This window comes from Ochotona curzoniae, unplaced genomic scaffold, assembly GCF_017591425.1.
Source record: "Ochotona curzoniae isolate NIBS_2020 unplaced genomic scaffold, NIBS_Ocur_1.0 contig_3332, whole genome shotgun sequence".
Taxonomy (NCBI): Eukaryota; Metazoa; Chordata; class Mammalia; order Lagomorpha; family Ochotonidae; genus Ochotona; species Ochotona curzoniae.
In genome coordinates this window covers 1493110-1511450 of record NW_024465816.1, presented here as the reverse complement: position 1 = coordinate 1511450, position 18341 = coordinate 1493110, and the positions used below count along the sequence as shown (strand labels likewise).

At 45.0% G+C, this 18341-nt stretch overlaps 1 protein-coding gene across 4 annotated transcripts in view; it reads left to right on the top strand.

Annotated features, from left to right (window-relative positions):
- Nucleotides 1-18341, top strand: part of FRY (FRY microtubule binding protein) — a 432396-nt gene that overhangs the window by 170273 nt on the left and 243782 nt on the right. For 2 of the 4 annotated variants that reach the window (XM_040979817.1, XM_040979818.1), the window contains exon 1: nt 11499-12644. The exons of 1 other annotated variant lie outside the window; for it this stretch is intronic. In XM_040979817.1, the coding sequence (XP_040835751.1) occupies nt 12575-12644 (70 nt within the window). In that variant the 5' untranslated portion in view covers nt 11499-12574. Of the gene's footprint in view, nt 1-11497; nt 12645-18341 lie in introns of those variants that run through there. One more of the 4 variants, XM_040979820.1, reaches the window with a different exon arrangement.

Sequence of the window (18341 nt, the reverse complement as noted above, 5' to 3'; positions counted from 1 at the left end):
CTACAGGAAAGTGGATAATATTAGTATGTTTTCCATATTGTTACCTTCATGTTTAAAGGGGGGTATTAAGGGAGAAGGCCCACCCAATTTTCCACCCTCCCCAGGTGCCGGATGTAAGGGCATGCTCTGAGGTTCTTGCTCAAGTGGTTTTGATATTGCCACAGTTATGAATCGCTGTCAATCTTGCCACTCCAAGCACTATGAGGTCTTTGAAAAATCCACTGATGGACATAGTCCATCATAGCTGAGATGGTTGGTTGACCCGTTCTGTCTTCTCTCTTTTCTTCGTTAGGGTTCTGAGTCCAGCATTTAGATTAGGAAGATCTCCAAAGAAACTTCTTGTATGTGCTAACAAGTACAGGGCCTGGCACCGTTCATCGCTCCAATCAGCTGGTGGTTGCAATTGCTGGGTTGGTTCTGTTTTCACTCCCGACTTCCACTGGAACCAATGGGTGTTGCAGTCCATCCTGGTTCTGCCCCGCACATACTTGGCCCTCACATAAACCAGTGGGAGCTGCAGCCTAGTTGGAGCGACTCCCCATAACCCCCACCAGGCCCACCCCCTACTCCGGTTTGCCAGTAAGTGTAGCTGTAATCCAGTCTGTCCCACATCCCATTCCACCCCAGCCGCTGTCTTAGTTTTATGTCCTCCCGTGGAAGTGGTAACCCAAGAGGGATGAGCCCACTATTTCCCTCCCAGGCCTCTCCCACTCCCAGATTCCAGCTGATGCTGCGTCTAAGCCCAAACAAACCTTGCCCACTTTAATTTTGTTTGCACCAGTAGGAATAATCTGCCGAGCCCAGCTTTTCCCTGATCTAGTCCACATGAGGCGCACAGATGTGGTAGCTCTGCCTAGTCTGGCCTGCCCCCTTCCCAGCCTATGCTCTTCTGCGGAAGTAGCTGTCCAGCAAAGGAACCCTCCCTTATTCCCCTGCTGGCTCTGCCCACTTCCTTTCTTGTTCTCAGGGTGGTTGGACGCTGCGGTCCCTTCCAGTACAGGCAACCTCACCTCGGCATTCCATAATGTGCACTAGTCTTTGTTGCGACCAACCCTGGATCGACCCACACTGGTGCCTGGATTTGCCAGCCTGGTCTTGCCCCCACGTCTGCCAATTGTATGCCAGTGGGTAGCTTTCCATGGCCTTTTCTGGGCTGTTTCCTATCATGTTTCTTGCGTTTACCTGCCGGGTCTGTGTCCTGCCAGAGGAGTTGCCCAGGCTCCTCCATCAGAACCTCTCCCAATGCCAGGTTTCATGCTTACCAGTGGGTCCATGAGCCAACCCTACTCAGTCCACCTCCTGTCATAGCAGGAACTGTGGCTTTTCCTGACTGGCCTTCCACCCAATCTGGTTCTTGCTGTTGGATGTTCCAGCCCAGCCATGGTTTGTCCATACCCACGTATGGCTCACACATGGCTCATTAGGGGTTTGAGACCTTGCCTAGTCCATCGCACATCTGCCCTGGTCCTCCAGAACACCAGGGGGAGTCGGGGTCCAGCCCGGTTTGGTGCATCCAATCCCAGTCCACACTTGTGCCAAGGGAGACTACAACTGTATCCAGATCAGAACGCAGCCCCCCTTCCAGGCCACGCGCCTCTTGGTGGGAACCTCAGCCCAGCTAGGGTTGTCCCCTTTGCTCCCCAACCGGGTCTGTTCCCAGCCATAGATCACTCGCATGCCAGTGATTGCTCAGACTCAGCTTGGCACAGCTCCTTACCTGTCCCGACCTCTGCCTTAGACACTGTGGCTTCGCATCCCTGGCTCATGTGAACCAGTAGGTACAAGAGCCTAGCTCGGCATGACCTCTGCTCCGTCCTGGTTTCTAGTTTTACTTGTGGGCTAAGGTTTGCTCAGTCGTACCAGATCTACTCTGCTCCCTTACCAGTTGACACATTAGCCAGCTGTTGGAGCTACTTTTGAAGGACAAGCCCCAAGCCCAGGCTTCTTGTAGACATGCATTACCATAGGCCATGGAGATGCAAGAGCTGTCACCATAGTAAAACTGAATGTCAATGGTTAAATATTTATGCAAGTGAAAATTCAGGAGAGGTGGGGGAACTGCAAACATTAACAAGCTCTTAGAAGAACTTACCAGAGAACAAATATAGATGATGCCTCAAATTGCAATTTCAGCAAATGGGGAAGTGGTTCACAAATAGAAGTTAATTTATACCCAATTTTCAGAAACGTATCTCTTCTATAAGTCACTGTGACTACACGTTATCGGAGTACGTGAAGGATAGGAGAAATTCTAACCTTGAAATGAGCTGAAGAAGCTCACAATGGTGGGGTGCTTCATCCTCGCCAGAAGAGTCACTTATTTCTTAGAAGCTTCTTTTCCCTGGATGGGCATCTTTGCAAAATCAATCTCCTTTATGACACAGTGTCGACTTTCCAATTTCTCTTTAGCCAAGTACGCCTTCCCAAAGGCGCCTTCCCCGATGGCCTTAATCACATCGTAGTTGTCCATGGTGGCCAACTGCATGGAGGTTGCTGCTCCGCTGGCTTCTCTGGCTGCCCTACTAACTGCATTTCAAAGTCATTGGTTTTCTTTCTGATCCTGTGTGTCCTGTTTTATTCACATAAATACATTAGTCTGAGAAGGCACCCATACGTTTCACAAGACTGCCCAAAGTAGTGACCAAAAAATAGCCAGAAACCCTCCAGTGTTACACTGCCCAAAACAGGAGCCACTAGCCATTTGAAGCCATTCTGCACTTTTAAATAGTTATTTGTGTATATTGATTTGGTAGGCAGGGCAAAAGCAAGACTGAGAGCTAGAGTGAGAGATCGGCCACCCGCTGGTGAGATACACCGGTGACCACAACGGCCAGGTCTGGGCAGGCCCGTGGCTAGAGCCAGATCTTCCTCCTGGTCTCCCACGTGGGGAGCCTAGACTCGGGCACTTGGGTCTTCATCTGCTGCTTTTCCGGGTGCAATGTCAGAAAGCTGAATTGGAAGCAGAGCAACCAGGACTCGAAACTGCAATATGGTACAAGATCCCTCTGCCCCAAGAAGCAGGCTTATGCCCTTTTACACTGTGTTATAATACATACACTAAATTTCAAATGTTTACTGCAAAAGGAAAAAGAATATTGAATGTCTCATCAATTTTTGTACTTATTATATGTTGAGCTATTTACTTTGGCATGTAGGTTAAACACAGTATATCAGTGAATTCTGTTTTACCTGTTCATTTGCAATTGCTTCACTATGGCCAATCAAAATGTACAGTTGTACATGTAACTTCCATTGTATTTTATTGTTAGAGCTGAGTCCCAAGCCTACCCATGTCCCATAACACTCATCTTTGTTATTATCATTTCGCCTTGCCCTAATGGTGGGACCCCTTAAGTTTCTGTGTCCTCATCTATAACAATGGAGAGCAAGAGGAGAGAGCTGCTGTCTGTTTTCCAGGCAAAGCCTTTCTCACTGCGAGAAAAGCTGTGCCATCTTGCCTTTGATCCAGAAGCCCATAGCAGGGTAGGTCTATGGCCCTTTTCCTTACTCGTCAACTACTCTGTGTTTTAATGATCACAGAGCTTAAGTCGTGCCTGTGAAAAGTAAGGACACCAGAATTCTTGATAAAATATATTTTTAAAAAATAGCTCTCAAGGGTAAGGGAAAGAGTGAAGTTCCTTTGGGGAGCAATAAAAAAAAAATGATGGAAAATAAGTCTTGAAGGAGGGTGGAGTGGTGAGCAAGCATGGTTGCCACCCATCCTGTCTTTATGCAGAGAGGCAGGAGTGACATTTGGATAAGACCAGACAAACCACCAGCACATTCCTGAAGTTGCTGAATGTCCATTCAAACAGTTGGACACTCCTGCACATGCCCCCAAACCAAAAGCTGAGAGTTCAGCAGCCCACTCCGGCGAACAGGACAAACTGGTCTTTTAACTCTGTTTTCCAAAAACTTTTCCAAGTTCTGTTTTGTTTGTGCATTTGTTTACCTGCAGCTATGTATCAGAAAGGGTGAAGGGCTCAGCAGGGACCACTCCTCCTCTATACTGACCCAGCATCCAAAGCTAGAGCCCCGGGCATGCACAAACCCTCTCAACCCCCAGATCTCCTTTGAGATCATGGAAAACATGAGGCCAGGGACAGGTAGGATAGTATCAGGCGCCTCATGAATGAGAAAGGAAACAGGGCAAGCACGTAAGCGGATCACTGAAGCCGCCACCCAGGGGGGTAGGGGCTGACCTCACCAGGAGCTTGGGTTTCTCGTGGCCAACACCGAGGGTCACACTCATGACTCCTCACCTCCGCATCTGTGGGCTGCGCCAAATGACCTCACCCAGCCTCAAGTGTCTGCAAAGATCATTACTCTCCACCTCGTTCCGACGCCTGGGCTGAGCATGTGGCAGAACTGCCGGGCCACCGGCCCGCAGCCCCACCCTCCTGCACAAGGCCCGCCTGTCTGCGATTTCCCACCCTTTCTAAACAAACACTTTTTGCAAGACTTTCTCCATCCTCCAAAGTACACTGGCCCCAGCACAGTTGCTTTTTCTCACACATCTGGGGTGGGGAAGGTGATGGCTGTGCCTCTAGGCTCCACTGCATGGGTGTGGAGCACAAGCTTCTCCAGGGCAGCCCCAGGGGCTCCCGCTGCCCAGACAGCTCAGGGAACAGATGGCCATTTTGCAGACTGGGAGGGTGGACGCTGTGATGCTCAGCAAGGTACACACTCAGTAAAGTGCCAGTGCCAAGTACAGTAGACCCCCGCCTTTAACTCCTGGATTCCACTGTGCTTAAGCCCAGCTGTGGTAGCCTGGCTCTTGGCTGTTAGCTCTCCTGGGCTGCTCTGAATGTATGCTCTCTTATCGGTTACTGGTTTTCCTCTAGACCGAACAAAGCATTTTGATGCTGCCTCGTTCATTTCACAACAGACGACTTGATCCTTTCTTATCGCTGTATCTCCTTCTCATCCCCATTTATTTTGGGGTCTTGGTTGTCTTCTCATGCCATGCAGCTGGAGTGTGTGTTGATCAAAACATTGTTGATAGAGTAGTTGCTGAGAAAGCAAATCAGGTGAGACCAAGGGTTGTACAAGCTAGTACATAACTGAATGTTCTGCTTCTCCCATGCTGGGACTTCTCTGAAGTGTGTGGGGAAACTCGGGTTGCCCTGAGAGATGAAGTAGTTTGAGAATGAGCAGTATCATCTTCGTTAAGTATGGAAAGAACTTGTCTGAGGCGATGATCTGCATGTCACAAGAAGCCAAATGGACAGCTTCCTAATTGTTGGTCCCTCAACCTTTGTTGGTGCTTGTAACTGTAAACATGCAACCATCACTATAGCTAGAAGAGAAAAAAAATGAGCATAAGTAAAATTTAAATGGCAAGCATAAGTAATCGAAAAAAATCCCAGTTTTATTGATTTTGAAATTATGGATTTCTTTCTTACAAGGTTTACTTATTTGAAAATCAGAGTTACAGTGAAAGAGAGATCTTCCATCCACTGGTTTAATTCTCAGCTGGAGATCATGTCTGGAACTGGACAAAGCCGAAGCTAGGAGCCTAGGACTCTATCTGGGTCTCCTGCGTGGGTGGCCAGGCCAGCTTCTGCTGCTTTCCCATTCATGTTGGCATGGAGCTGGAGTGGAAATGCAGTTGGACTAGAACTGGAGAGAGGAGATGCCAGCATCACAGGCAGCAGCTTAACCCTCTGTGCCAAAATGTTGGCCTCCAAATTATAGATCCCATTAACTATTACATTGAAATGTACCTTTCTGGAAAAGTTGGCCTGCCCTTTTATGACTTTAATGTTTATTTCTGCATATGAAATTGGGAGCATCAGTAGGAACATTCACTCCTACTCTAGGAGGTCTTTAATATTTGTCAATAACTTGTGGAAACGTCTTCATAGTGACTTTACTGCTGCTATGAAAATGATGTTTCTTGTTTTGTTTGACTCTCATTTGAGGAAGAACCCACATTCTTTAACTCTCCTTAGATAGCGAACAGTGTTTGGGGAAAGCATGATATTAACAGAAATGTAATTGCTTCTTACCCTGTTAAACATTAGACATCATTTTTGGCAAATGATAATATCCAAAGAAAATACTATTACTTCTTCAGAAAGGACATAATGTTTTATAAGCATATATCAATAGTTAGCTACTTATACAGCTACTTATATAAGAAGTCAAAAATCTATGGAAGAATACAACTTATAGGTAAAAGTTTATTTTGGTGCAAATTTTTAAAAAGTCCTTGCATTTTCTTTTCTGTGATATGTATTTCCCATGAACTGTTTGAGGTGTCTTCCTATTGTCTCTCTTTGGATCTGAATATGAATAATTTCTTGGGTTGGCAATAGCATCTTAAAATATAGTAGTAAAGTTATTGGTAATGTTGTATGCCTCCAGGGGAGGGATTGAAGCGGGGAGACCCTCCTGGGTTTTCTTTATATATACATGTATACATGCTCTAAGGAATACTGAGCCTGCTATGCCTTTGTTCTGTAGAAATTAAGGTCAAATCTTTTTCTTGTTTCTTTTGTAAAGCATATATGTACCGTATCATGTCCTCATTTTAGCTGTAGCTTAGTAATATCCAAATATGTCAGCCCTGCTTTGAGAATTTGATAAGAAGATTGCACTGGATAAATCTGCAATGTTTCTAAGCTAACCTGAATCTGCTCAGCTGGAGGTTTATTTGGGGTATGCAGTCATAGGTACACCTGTTCAGGCTTTTTTTCCCCCAAACTTCAGTCTGCTGGCAGGTCCCTATTCTCCTTGGTTGCTGACTAAGATAGCTGGGATGAGTCCCCCGATCATGAGCAAGGTCTCTCTCTCCTCCTTTACTACCCTGACCGTGGCATTAGAGGAGCATTTTGTTGTGTATACTGGGTGCAGTGTCTGGCTGCAGATCTGCTCCTTAACAGTTGAATGTGCCTTGGTGTTCGTCTGGTCCTTTCAGGACACCCATGTGATAAGCACTGCTTCACAACCAACTCTGCCATAGCGCAGCTTCCACAGGGTAGAGCAAGGACTTAACACTGGAAGGCAACATCACTCCCCACCCCACCCCCTTCTAATTAGCATCTCCTGAATATTTACTCTTGAATTCCTTGTTTGTGTGGAACAGCATGCTGCACTAACAGGCACCCCCATTTCGGTTCTTTCTAAGGATGTGTTCCTGTTAGTGTTTTAGAGGCACTTGACAAATGCCCCCTCCTGTGTTTAGCTTTATCCACACAGGTCCTCAGTCATACAACCTGGCCCAACTCCTCAGTTTCCTGCATAGAACACTCAGTAAATATCTAGACTTGGAAAAGTGCCTTGGAGGACAGCAGACCTTTGGGAGAGCCTTCCATGTATGGACAAGCAAGCAGGTGAATTCCAGGCTCTCCTTCTGTCTCTCCTTGCTGCTCCTCTTCTACTTCTATTCTTCAAGATATTTCCCTTGCACAATACTAATGCCAAACGCTTTTGTTCTGGTCCTCAGTTCCTCAAAATACCTCCTTAGTTGGGCCCAATGCCCAACAGGCTAATCCTCTCCCCTGTGACACCAACATCCCATATGGGCGCCAGTTCATGTCCCAGCTGCTGCTCTTCCAAGCACTCTATTTATGGCCTGGGAAAGCTGACGATGTCCTTGGGACTCTATGCCCACGTGAGAGATCTAGAAGTAGTTTCTGGCTCCTGATTTTGGATCAGCTTAGTTCCAGTGATTGCAGCCATTTGGGGAGTGAACTGGCAGATGGAAGACCTTCTCTCTCTTCCTCTCTCTGTACGCACACCTTGTGAGCAGTAAATAAATAAATAAATAAAACTTGTTTTGAAAAAAAAAAAAGTTCCTTGGCTTCAGAACTATGCAGTGAAAAAAATTGGGTTCTGCTATTTTTTTTCTTTAATGAAAACCGTTTTAGGAGGCATTTTCTTCCCTCTTGTTTACATCTGAACTCTGCATAATGAAGCTATTATATTAAAAAAATGTAGATGTCTTTCAGTCCATTGGAGTATTTTCAAAGCACACGGAATCTGTGTGCAGGTTTGTGCAGCAGATTGGATTTGTATAAGAAGTGACGGTTGTGTTGTAGGCGCTTGTGACTGGAACATTGTCTGGCATTGTGTCGTATTGTTCTCAGCTGTTTGTTGGAATAGGATAGTTCGTACCAAATTGTGCATTTAAAGTAGGTCAAAGAGACGTTTATTATTTTTCTTGACACTCGCTTCTTCAGGTTATTTCTGAAAGGGCTCCAAATCTCCTACTGCTTGAAGAAAAACCAACCCTCCCTTTCTCCTTCCTTGTCACCCCTGATCTCAGCTGCTGTCTTTCTAACTCAATCCAGGGAAGCTTAATTCGATTTGGAGCAGTTCTTCTCAAGATACATTGTATACTAATGGGAATGTAATACATTTAACGCTTCTTCGGAATTTGAACCTGCACATCAAAAAAACTGATAAAGTGATTTTTTTCCTTACATTAAGTGATTTCGTTTGGGGGGGAGGGAATTAGGAGGCTAACAGAATGTCTCTCTTCCACCTAACATTCTCTGCATGAATGTGCATGCCACTGTATGACAGTAATTATACATCTGTGCTCATGTGTTTCATGTATAGGGACAAGGGGGCGGGCCCAGTCCTAACCCAATCAACTCAGTCAGGTGCTTTGGAATCGTTAGGTGATGGCTCTTCCTGTTGGCAGGCATCCAGATGGTTTGCCTCACTTGTTTTCACATTTTGCTTTCTAGCATCACACATTTCAGTCTCAAAAAATTTGTCCAAAATACTAGGAAAGTTTAAGTTAAATATGAATGAAAACACAAACCCATTACATATCTATTGCACGGTTTTTCCGCAGGCAGCAAGTAAAACTCGACAGGCATGACAAGTCTGTTTCTCTGTGTATGTTCATGACACCTACTGAGCCATGAGGGTTAAAGCAAAAAGGAGGACCCAGCTCTCCTGTAGTGAGCACTGGGACGTGTGGCTATGGCTAGAACTGAGGCAGGGGGAGGGTGAAGGTCCCAGACTGGGCGATGCAATCCTTGCAACATCTTCCACCTTCATCCACCTCAGCTACTCTGGAAGCTGGGACATGGGCCACCATGTGGTCACGCTCTGCTCTGTGACTTCCTCCCGAACCACTCAGGACTTGCACTAACCCATTGGGTGTCTTGACCACCAGTAGGCACTCCCTTCTGCCAGACTGACTCCGGGGCAGATGCAAAGGCTGTTACTATCCCCTCTACAACTGGAAAAGGGAAGTTCAGGCTGGATTCTCAAGACTTGTCCCATCTTCATGCCACACTAGGCATCTTTGTGAAGACATCTCCTGCATGGTTGAATTCAATCTACCTGAAAATAGTACACCGTTTATAGGTTTCTTCATTGTAGGGATGCCAGTCCCAGAAAGCGGTTCCTCGCCCAGGCTGTAGTGTGTCAATGAGGTGGGGTGGAAGCTGCTCACCAGGAGGGCCTGAGTCCTTCCCACAGAACTTTCTCAGAAGAATTTGGTACTATGATTCTCACCTTGCTTAGGATTTAAAAAAACGCACACACACAAATTAGGATAAATAACTCAGGTTCTAAAATTCTTTAGACTTATGCTATATGCCATTGACTTTATTTTTTGCCTCTTCATTTTTTGCACAATACTATTATTATTCCATAAATGCAGGTGACATCATTAACTTATCACTTACTCAAGGTACCACTTTCAGAGTCTTTTTGACAACACTGTTTCCTCAGGCCTTCCATTTTCCTGAGTTACTGTGTTGCCACCTTCTCAGCCCCTAGCCCTTGTGCCTGTCCCCCCACTTAAAGATTCATTGTTATGTCCTCCCAAGATTTTTATGGAGAAAGCTCACATTTTTACACCTAGGAAGGTTGAGATAGGTTTATGTCATTTTAACTGGTCATTGAAGTCACGTAGCAAGCCAGAAACAGATTCAGGTATTATTATACCAGTATTTCAAAGTACCTCTGCCCAGGTTCCTATGATGCCCTTAAAATTTTTTATAACCCCCCCCCCAGAGAGAGGAGAGACAAAAGGATAAGTGTTTTATCCCAGTTGGCAGTAGGTGTCATTCTGTTTGATTCATGGGCCTTTCAACAAAACAAAAGGCCTTTTCAGTTCTTTTACAATATATGCTCTCTTTAAAGGTACTCCAGTGAGAAAAAAAAGCAGAGTCCAGGCTAGATCTCAGGTTCTGACAGAAACTGGGCTCCTGGTTGCCAATTCAGTCTTTACAGGGAAAACTAGATGGAGTGGGAAAATGTTCTTTTTCTCCCTAGAATTTACATTTTCCTGACAGTTCCTTTGGAAATATATGGGACATTCTAGCAAGTTATTATGTGGATAGTAGTATCTAAATATGCTTCAGGCCAGCCCAAGTCTCATTTGTAAAGTCAACAGAGAATCTGTGTGTTGCAGAGCATGTTTGCATATTTGCAACTGATTTTATGCTACTCACTTACTGTTCCTAAAGAGTTTGCCTTGTGTTCAAAATAAACATCTAAGTCCCCTAAATGGCACACAGATGTATTTCTTTTTTTTTTTTTCAGTTCTGTTGTGATGTCTTGGAGGGCACAGAATAAAAATGTATGCAACTATGGTTGAATTCAGCATTTACTATGTGCAGTGAGTAACTTTCATACAGTATTCATGAACTAGTTCCAACAACTGTGGGAAATTAGGTACAACTCTTCAGAAAGACCATGGCAGTGAGGACTATGTTGAGTTTTGCTTGGATTTCAAATAAACTTATCTTTGTATTATATTTTTCCTATCAGCTTTTCAGACCCTTTTTGTATAATTGCCATTCAACAGATGGGATAACTTAGGCTTAATGGGGTTAATAACGTGCCTGAAGTCTCAAAGCTATGAAGGGCTAGGTGTCCAGTGGCAACCCAAGGTGGTGACTAGAGAGCCAATATGACTGTTAGTTCCAAGTGCTGCACAGCCTTCACCACCATGTAAGGTGGAGTGGCAGCAGATAAGGTGGATGTGCGAACCCAATTTGTTTTCACATTAATTATAGTATCAAAGTAGAACCTTTGGGTACTGTTTTACCTAGAACCCATGCAGAGTACAGGTTTTGAAAGCAAGTGTGCCCAGGTCAGGATTACATCCAAATTAGCAGAAGTCAGCTTGATGAGAAATTTCTGAAGGCTGGGGTTAGGAAGCCAGTGGTTCAGTGCTTGCCTTAGGTGTAAGTAGAAGATTGTGAAGTGTTTTGTATTGATACAATGTCTTAGCACATTGCAGAATGTGAGTCCAAAGATTCTATTTCAAGTTGATTTTTTTTCCCCAGTTCTTTCTCTTAAACATAACAGTATATTGTACTTTTTCTCTTCCATTTTCTAAGTGACCTGTAAATATAGGAAGTCCTATCTGTGTGTTGGTTTGAGGGGGTTGCCCAACATCTGTTCTGTTGACTAATTATTAACATGGTTTATTAATTCTTTCAGAAAACATTAATCATAAATGTCCTGGAGAGGGGAAAGATCCTGTAGTTTAGCAGGTGGTTGGCCAAATCCCACCTGCTCAAATACAGCCTGTCATTATGAAAATACAATACTCTTAATCCTATCATCAACCTGAATGATAAGGTGAAGCAAAGCTAAGGGAAATCAGGACACCTGATAGCAAGAATTCAGGCGGTAAAAAGCTATTATGCAGCAAGCAACCCAATGCCATGGTTCCTTATCCTTGTCATAAAACTAGAATCAGCTTTACTGGGCGCGATTAGAAAAGAGATGTTGGAGAGAGATCCATGGTGGAGTCGGCGGCGACATTCCGTAAACAAGCACGCGGAGCTTTTGACAGCGTGGCTCCTGCAAAGACTGCATTTCGGGGAGGGGGAGGCGCAGATATGCAGTCCGCTTGGTTCCCCGGGACGGGCAGGGAGGAAGAGTTCAGATCTGTCTGCTTGGTGATCCAGTTTCCCTACTGCAGCGGGGCTGACGGAGAGGGCTGTTCAGCGCATGGCTGCAGCCAGCTGTAGGGTGCAGCTTAGGCTACCGCAGCGTGCTGCAGTCGTGTGGATTTCAGGGGAAGTAGCAGCCCGAGCCGACCCAGACTGCTCCCAGCAAGCCAGGAAATTCCTCCCCCAGCCCAGGCAGAGGCCAAGCGGTGGCTCAGGTGGAGCTGGGGCCGGGGGCGGTGCTCCCAGCCCATCCCTGGGCCCCCGCAGTGGCTGTGTGGGCAGGGAGGCCGCCAACACCGTGTCAGGGAAGCCGGCCAAGAAACCCTCCTTCCTGGGAGAAAGCGGATCACAGTTCAGGTGGGGACTTCCTTGGTACCTGGCGCAACAGAGCAGACGGACTGCCGGCGGCAGCAAAGCGTTTCTGGTTATGGCAGCCCAGAAATGAAAGCAGCAGCGGCCACCGCCTCTGAGGGCTGCAGGGAGATCAACACCCAGGAGAAGGAGGAGGAGGAGTGGCCCGGAGCATCTCTCTCCAGCTCCCCAGGGTGTCCTTTAAATGACTTGGATCTGCAGAGCCGGCCTCTCGGCTCCTGACCCCTGGCTGCTAGCACTAACCTGTGACAGGCACATCCCCAGCCTGGTACCTGCTCCTCCAACAGCTCCCACTGCTAGAAGCTTCTTTGTATGCTGCAGACATGGCCAGCCAGCAGGATTCCGGCTTCTTTGAGATCAGTATCAAATATTTGCTGAAATCCTGGAGTAACAGTGAGTAACAGAATATAACCTTTTTGTTTGTTTGCTGGATATTGCGTAAGGTTGGCGAATGAGCATGGAAATCTCAACTGGACACATATGTTTGTGAACCGAGGAAGTTTTTTTTTTTTTTTCTTTTTGGGGGGCTTCCATCTGTTGTGAAAAAAAATTTAAAATGTCGGAGGCTGAATTAGGATTGCTTAAGTGCAAAGGGTGCAATGGAGCTACAGTGGATTTTTGTTTGATTGAATGTCCAAGGGAGATAGCCCTTCAGACTGGGGCATGGGAGCAGACATTCTGGGTTGCATTTCCTGCCTTAGTGTTTATTGGCTCTGCTCCAGATTTATCTAAATATTTTTTGTGAAGTACAGTTTAATCAAAGGGGTGTGGCAGGGTTTCCGAGGACTTCATCATTGTTTGATTAGGGTATTGTCTGGAGAAATAAAAGTGTTTCAGAGTGCAAAGCCCAACGCTCACTCTCAGTGCAGAGACGGCCCCAGCCTCGTCTCCTCTCCTGCTAGTCCGCTGGGAGGATGTGCAGAATGTCATTTCATATTCGCATTTTCAAAAAAAAAAAAATCTGGGTGTTTGCTCTGGTGCACTGAGCGTGCCTGTCTGTAGCGTAAACAAGGGAGGGTCTGCCCCTCATGGCTGATCAGACTCCCACAGAGTTCCACTGGTGACCTACATAAAGACTTGAGCCATATGCTCCTTCAAAAAGCCAACCTCTGGGCTTTCGGGTCTGGAATCAGATGCGACTGAGCTCCCCCCTACCCTGGGAATTTGCGATGCCTTGTCTTGTCCCAACACCTTAAAAGCAAACTCTTCTGCATTTCACCACCCACCTTTGTGCTTGCTTCAGAGAAGACCCCATCCGATAGCTCTGATTTTGTATGGTTTTCAGTTTTTAAAAACATCATTCTTTTTCCAAAAAATATATATATACTGTATTGTGTGCATATTAATTAATCTACCTGCACTGCAAGAGTGACAGTTAATTACCTTTTGCACAAATGCCCTCTGGCCTAGATTGTTCTTATGTAAACAAAACCTGGGCCAGACAACCTGTGTCACGGTTGCTTTGAGGAAAGAACCAGAGTATCTTCAGCCATAAGATAGTCAGGTGTGTGTCTCGCTAAGGATAGCCATAGAACCCATGACTTCTCTCCAGTCCATTTCACCCCGCTGTACACCTTGGGTGGCTTGTCTTTAACTGTTTTGCTACAAGTGCGAAGCCATTTGGGAGTGATCCGATTGCCCAAGACAACATCCCTTTATTGGTGAAGGCCATCCATCATCAAACTTGGAATCATGATTTGTGTACTTCACGCTCGAGGATGAATCTTTCTTTGTCCTTTGGCTCTTGAAGAGAAGTTGGTACAGAGGATTCTTGATAGAGCAGTTTCCCAACGACTGAAAAAAAACTCCCTTATGAGTTGGGCAGGAGTATGTGCTTTCTCATCATCCTTTGATTATTCTAAAACCTGACTGTGGTCTTCTGTCAGCTTTGTCATTGCCTCATGAGATAGAAAATTATGTTGTGATGACACCAAGGCCAGTGGGATCTCCTTTAAAAAAAAAACCTCTCTCGTCTGATCTTTTGACAAAAGACTCTAGACAAAGTGTGTACTCTCTGCCTTCTCCCCCTCTGTCCCACGTGCACACATCAGGAATGGTTCAAAATGATTCTTTCTGCTTTGAGAAAATTCATGCCATAATTTTGAAGTCTTCCGACTCATTCCATCAGCAGTTGCTGAAAACCTACAAGGTGCCGAGGTGCCGAGGTTCCGGGTTGGGAGGCTCCAAGAGACGAAAAAGATACAGTTTCTTACCTCTCCTCATTTTTTTTTTTTTATTTTAAAAGCATAAAGTTGGTGATTCTGCAGGGTTCCTTTATCAGACAGTCCTTTCTTGAAAGAGGAAGAGGAAATAAACTTTGTTTATCTTCCTCAAGCTTGTTACAACACTAACCTGCTTACAGCCCAGCATAGCTCTCATTGCTGAGTTTCACATCTCTTCCACAGCAGAGAGAGAAAGCAATCTACATGGCTGAGAGCACAGACAACAGAGGCCTTGGGGCTTAAGCTACTCTGTAACCTTGGCTAAGAGCAGGTACCATGGGCAAGCAGCTCATTGTGCCTGCACGTGCACGCCTAGATCACAGGTTGGAGAGCCGAGCGTGCCCGCCCACATACCTGCATGGAGAATCAGCTCCTAATTATACAGTGGCACTTATTTACAGACGCACAACAATTAGAAAGCAATAAAAAACAAAAAACAAAAAACAAAACTCTGTCACTGGGGTTGCCTGCTGTGCAAAGTAGTAGTAACAAGAAAGATGAATTTCTTATGTATTTCGAGGGTAAGATTTCCCTTCTCTCTCTCTCTCTTTTTTTTTTTTTTTGTAAACAAATGCCACACTGTGTTTGGGAGGGGTGTAGTTTTCTGTATAATTATCTCCTCTGAAGACATAACGAGCCCATGAAGGAAGTCATGAAGGAAGTCACTGCCTATGTTAGTTTTCACTTGGGTCCTTTTGCCATTCCCTGCTTCATCGACACACCCACTTGATGAGGTTGCTGTTTCCTGTGAGTGGTGCTGGGGACTGAAATGGCCTTGGTATCTGGGAAGAAGGTGTCCTGTGCTCTTTCCCTAGTCAGTGAGTGATGCTTAGAGCTGTTGTCCTTTGGTGTTGGTAACCATAGCCATCATACAGCCTTCTCCATTTAGCCTGCTTGTCTCATGGTCAAAGGTACCTGCCCAGCTCTCTCTCACTTTGAGTATCACAGCTCCTGCCATTTGGGCCCCTCTGAGTTCCTCGTCCATCCTCTCTCATGCTATGTTGCCACTGCAGCCATGTTCCATGTAATCACTTCCCTCTGCATTTAACTGCCTTGCTCCCCAACCCGTGCTACTCGCCTAATCTGACACACTCACCCGTAATGCACAATCTGCAGGGCTCAGTAGATGTGATTCAGATCTCTACCTCCTGCATTCGTATAGCCTTGCATGCTTAAGTAACCACTCTGCCCTGATTTTCTCATCTGAGAAACTGAGGCAAAAATAATGGATCCCATTAGGAGCAAATAAAGTAATGAACTATAAAGCAGCTAGCCCAATATCTGGCATGTTGCAAGAACTCAGTCAACATTGAAATAATATTAGCTTCATTCTAATGCTTGCCTCTATTCTGAACCCACTTGCTGTCAGACTTGGACCACTTTTCCTCTTAGCCTTGGCATTCTCAGTGGTTATTCTCTGAGCAGTCAGCACTTGCCACACCCCTAGTGAAGAGAACTGAACAGATGCCAGTATGAATTGCTTTCTTTGGGCCACTGTTCCCCCAGATTTATGTTTTTGATTTTGCCTCATTTTCCACATCAGCTGCTATCAGAATGTCCCTCCCTTTCTAATGTGCCTTCTGGTATCCTGGGAGTTGTCCTGGGGATTTTCTCAGTGACACAAACTCCCCTTGGCGTTTTGGATTTTCTGGAGAAGCAGCGTAGGGCAGATAGCACTAAGGTATTGCACAGAAAAGGAGGGCTCACTTTGTACTGCTGAATAGAGCTGCCATGTGGGCTGCTATTGCCTTCTGAAAATAGAGGTCTAAGTGACTTTCTTGGGTTTCTGTCTATCTCATGACATGCAATGAACCTGGGGCCCAAATACATGTGCAGGCACCAAAATCTATTCCTTCCTGTAACATTTGGCACTCTCACAATACCCTTGAGGAAAACTTGTGAATACTGGTTAGCCATTTCAGATGGCTAGAGTTCTGGTGACATTCAAAATACTCTGGGGAACCAACCAATCTCTTTGCAAGAAGAGGACGGGACTTGAGTGCATTGTGTAATATCCAGTGTTGCTCTAGAAAAATGCCAGGAACAACTCAAGAGCTGAGCTGATCCAAAACCAGGAGTCTCTTCCAGCACTCCTGTACTGCAAGCAGGAGTCTGGAATTTGAACCAAGTCTCCCATGTGGGTAGTAGGGACCCAGGCTTATCAGTCATCGCCTGCTGTTTATTAGGGCGCATGTTAGCCGGAAACTGAAATGGGAAATGGGGCAACCCATTCAGTGGTTCTTGGTACACACACATTCCGATGCCACAGGTTCTATCTGCTAAAGGAATTTATAACCCTATAATGGAATGTAAAACCTGAGTGGCATATATGCCCTCCACATAGAAAGAGCATCTATCCTAGGGTTCAAAGGAGTCCAAGGTAGATTTTTCTTTTAAATGTGTCGATAGTCTCAGACTAAAAATAACTGTCACTCTGTCTAATATTTAGCTCAGTAACTCATATATAGGACAATTATGTAATTGTCCAAGCTGAGACCATTTTGAGAATAAAGGTAGTAATGCCAAGATGTTGGATTTCAACTGGGATTAAATGGAACAAAAGGGAGCCACGTGACCTTTCTGTTCATTATCTTTACTCTTTCAAATAACCCTACAAGATCGTGCATTATCCACATTTTATAGGTGGGGGAAAAAAAAAAACGATTTGCTCAAATCCAGGATGCTGGTGTGCTGGTGCATGCCATAGTCTCCTCCCCTAATCCTGCAAAGTAGTGCATTGTTTTGGTTGTTTTTTTTTTCTTTTGGATGTTGCTTCCCAAAGGGGAAACTCGGTGTTTTATGGCTACTTGAGTTTTTGAGGGATGGTGTCTACGGTGGTTCTGTCCAACCCTGAACTCTGTCTCTCCTCCTGGGCAGTACTGGAGAGCACCATGCCCTTCTAATAGGCTAGTTAAGGAAAAACAACAACAACGATAAGCTGAAGTATTCAGAAGTCTTTGTCATCATCACTGCAAATAATATGAAGGCAGCTCAGTGTCCAGTGGTCACTTCATTTAATGCACACATATATAGTCACAAAATAAGGATTTAATAAAAAGGTACATTTATTCTGCCAGGAGTACGTTATGTTCATCTTCATACATGTGCAGAAAGATATATAGATACAGCTATAATAAAAAAAATAATGAAATATGTAGGGGTGAGCTTTGCCTCTCTTAGAATGGCCCTAGGGTTACTTTACTGAAGTGGTCTCTGCTGTGTTATGTAAGTTTTCCTGTTTAGGAAGTGGTGGCAAACTCCCATTCATGCTTTGTAGTATGAGCAGAGAAAGTGCTGCAGTGGGATAATGGAAATTTATCCATAACTCAGACATCTCATTTCACCTGATAGCTCTGGTCAACTCCACCATAAAACCAGCTAAAGGAAAGACTGTACAAAATGGTTGAATGTCAACTTTTCTGCCTGCTTTTGCATTCTGCCTAATAAAGTTGCCAGCAAGGATCGAAACAGCAAGGAGAAATGACCTGGATAATTTTACAAGCTGGAAACAGCCCAGGGTATTTGAGAAAGTGGCCAATATTTAGATATTCCCACTGATAGACTAAGAAAATATTCACTTTATTTGAAAGACACCTGTTTCAGAACATTTTGATACCCATGACTCATTAGTTTACTTTTGGGTACAGTTCAGGGTCCTGAATAGATTACATATGCCCTCATCTTGACAACAGCCTCTACTTGTGTGTTTTTGAGCTTTATATCGTGTTTCATATTCAGAATGAGCTGGGCACAGATGTGAGTTTGGGCTAATGAAAAATGGTGTTTTGCTCTACTGGAGTATATTCTATAGCTTGACAACCCCACACAAAAGCTTTTTGTGCAGGTCCTGTTGCTGGTGTTATACCTT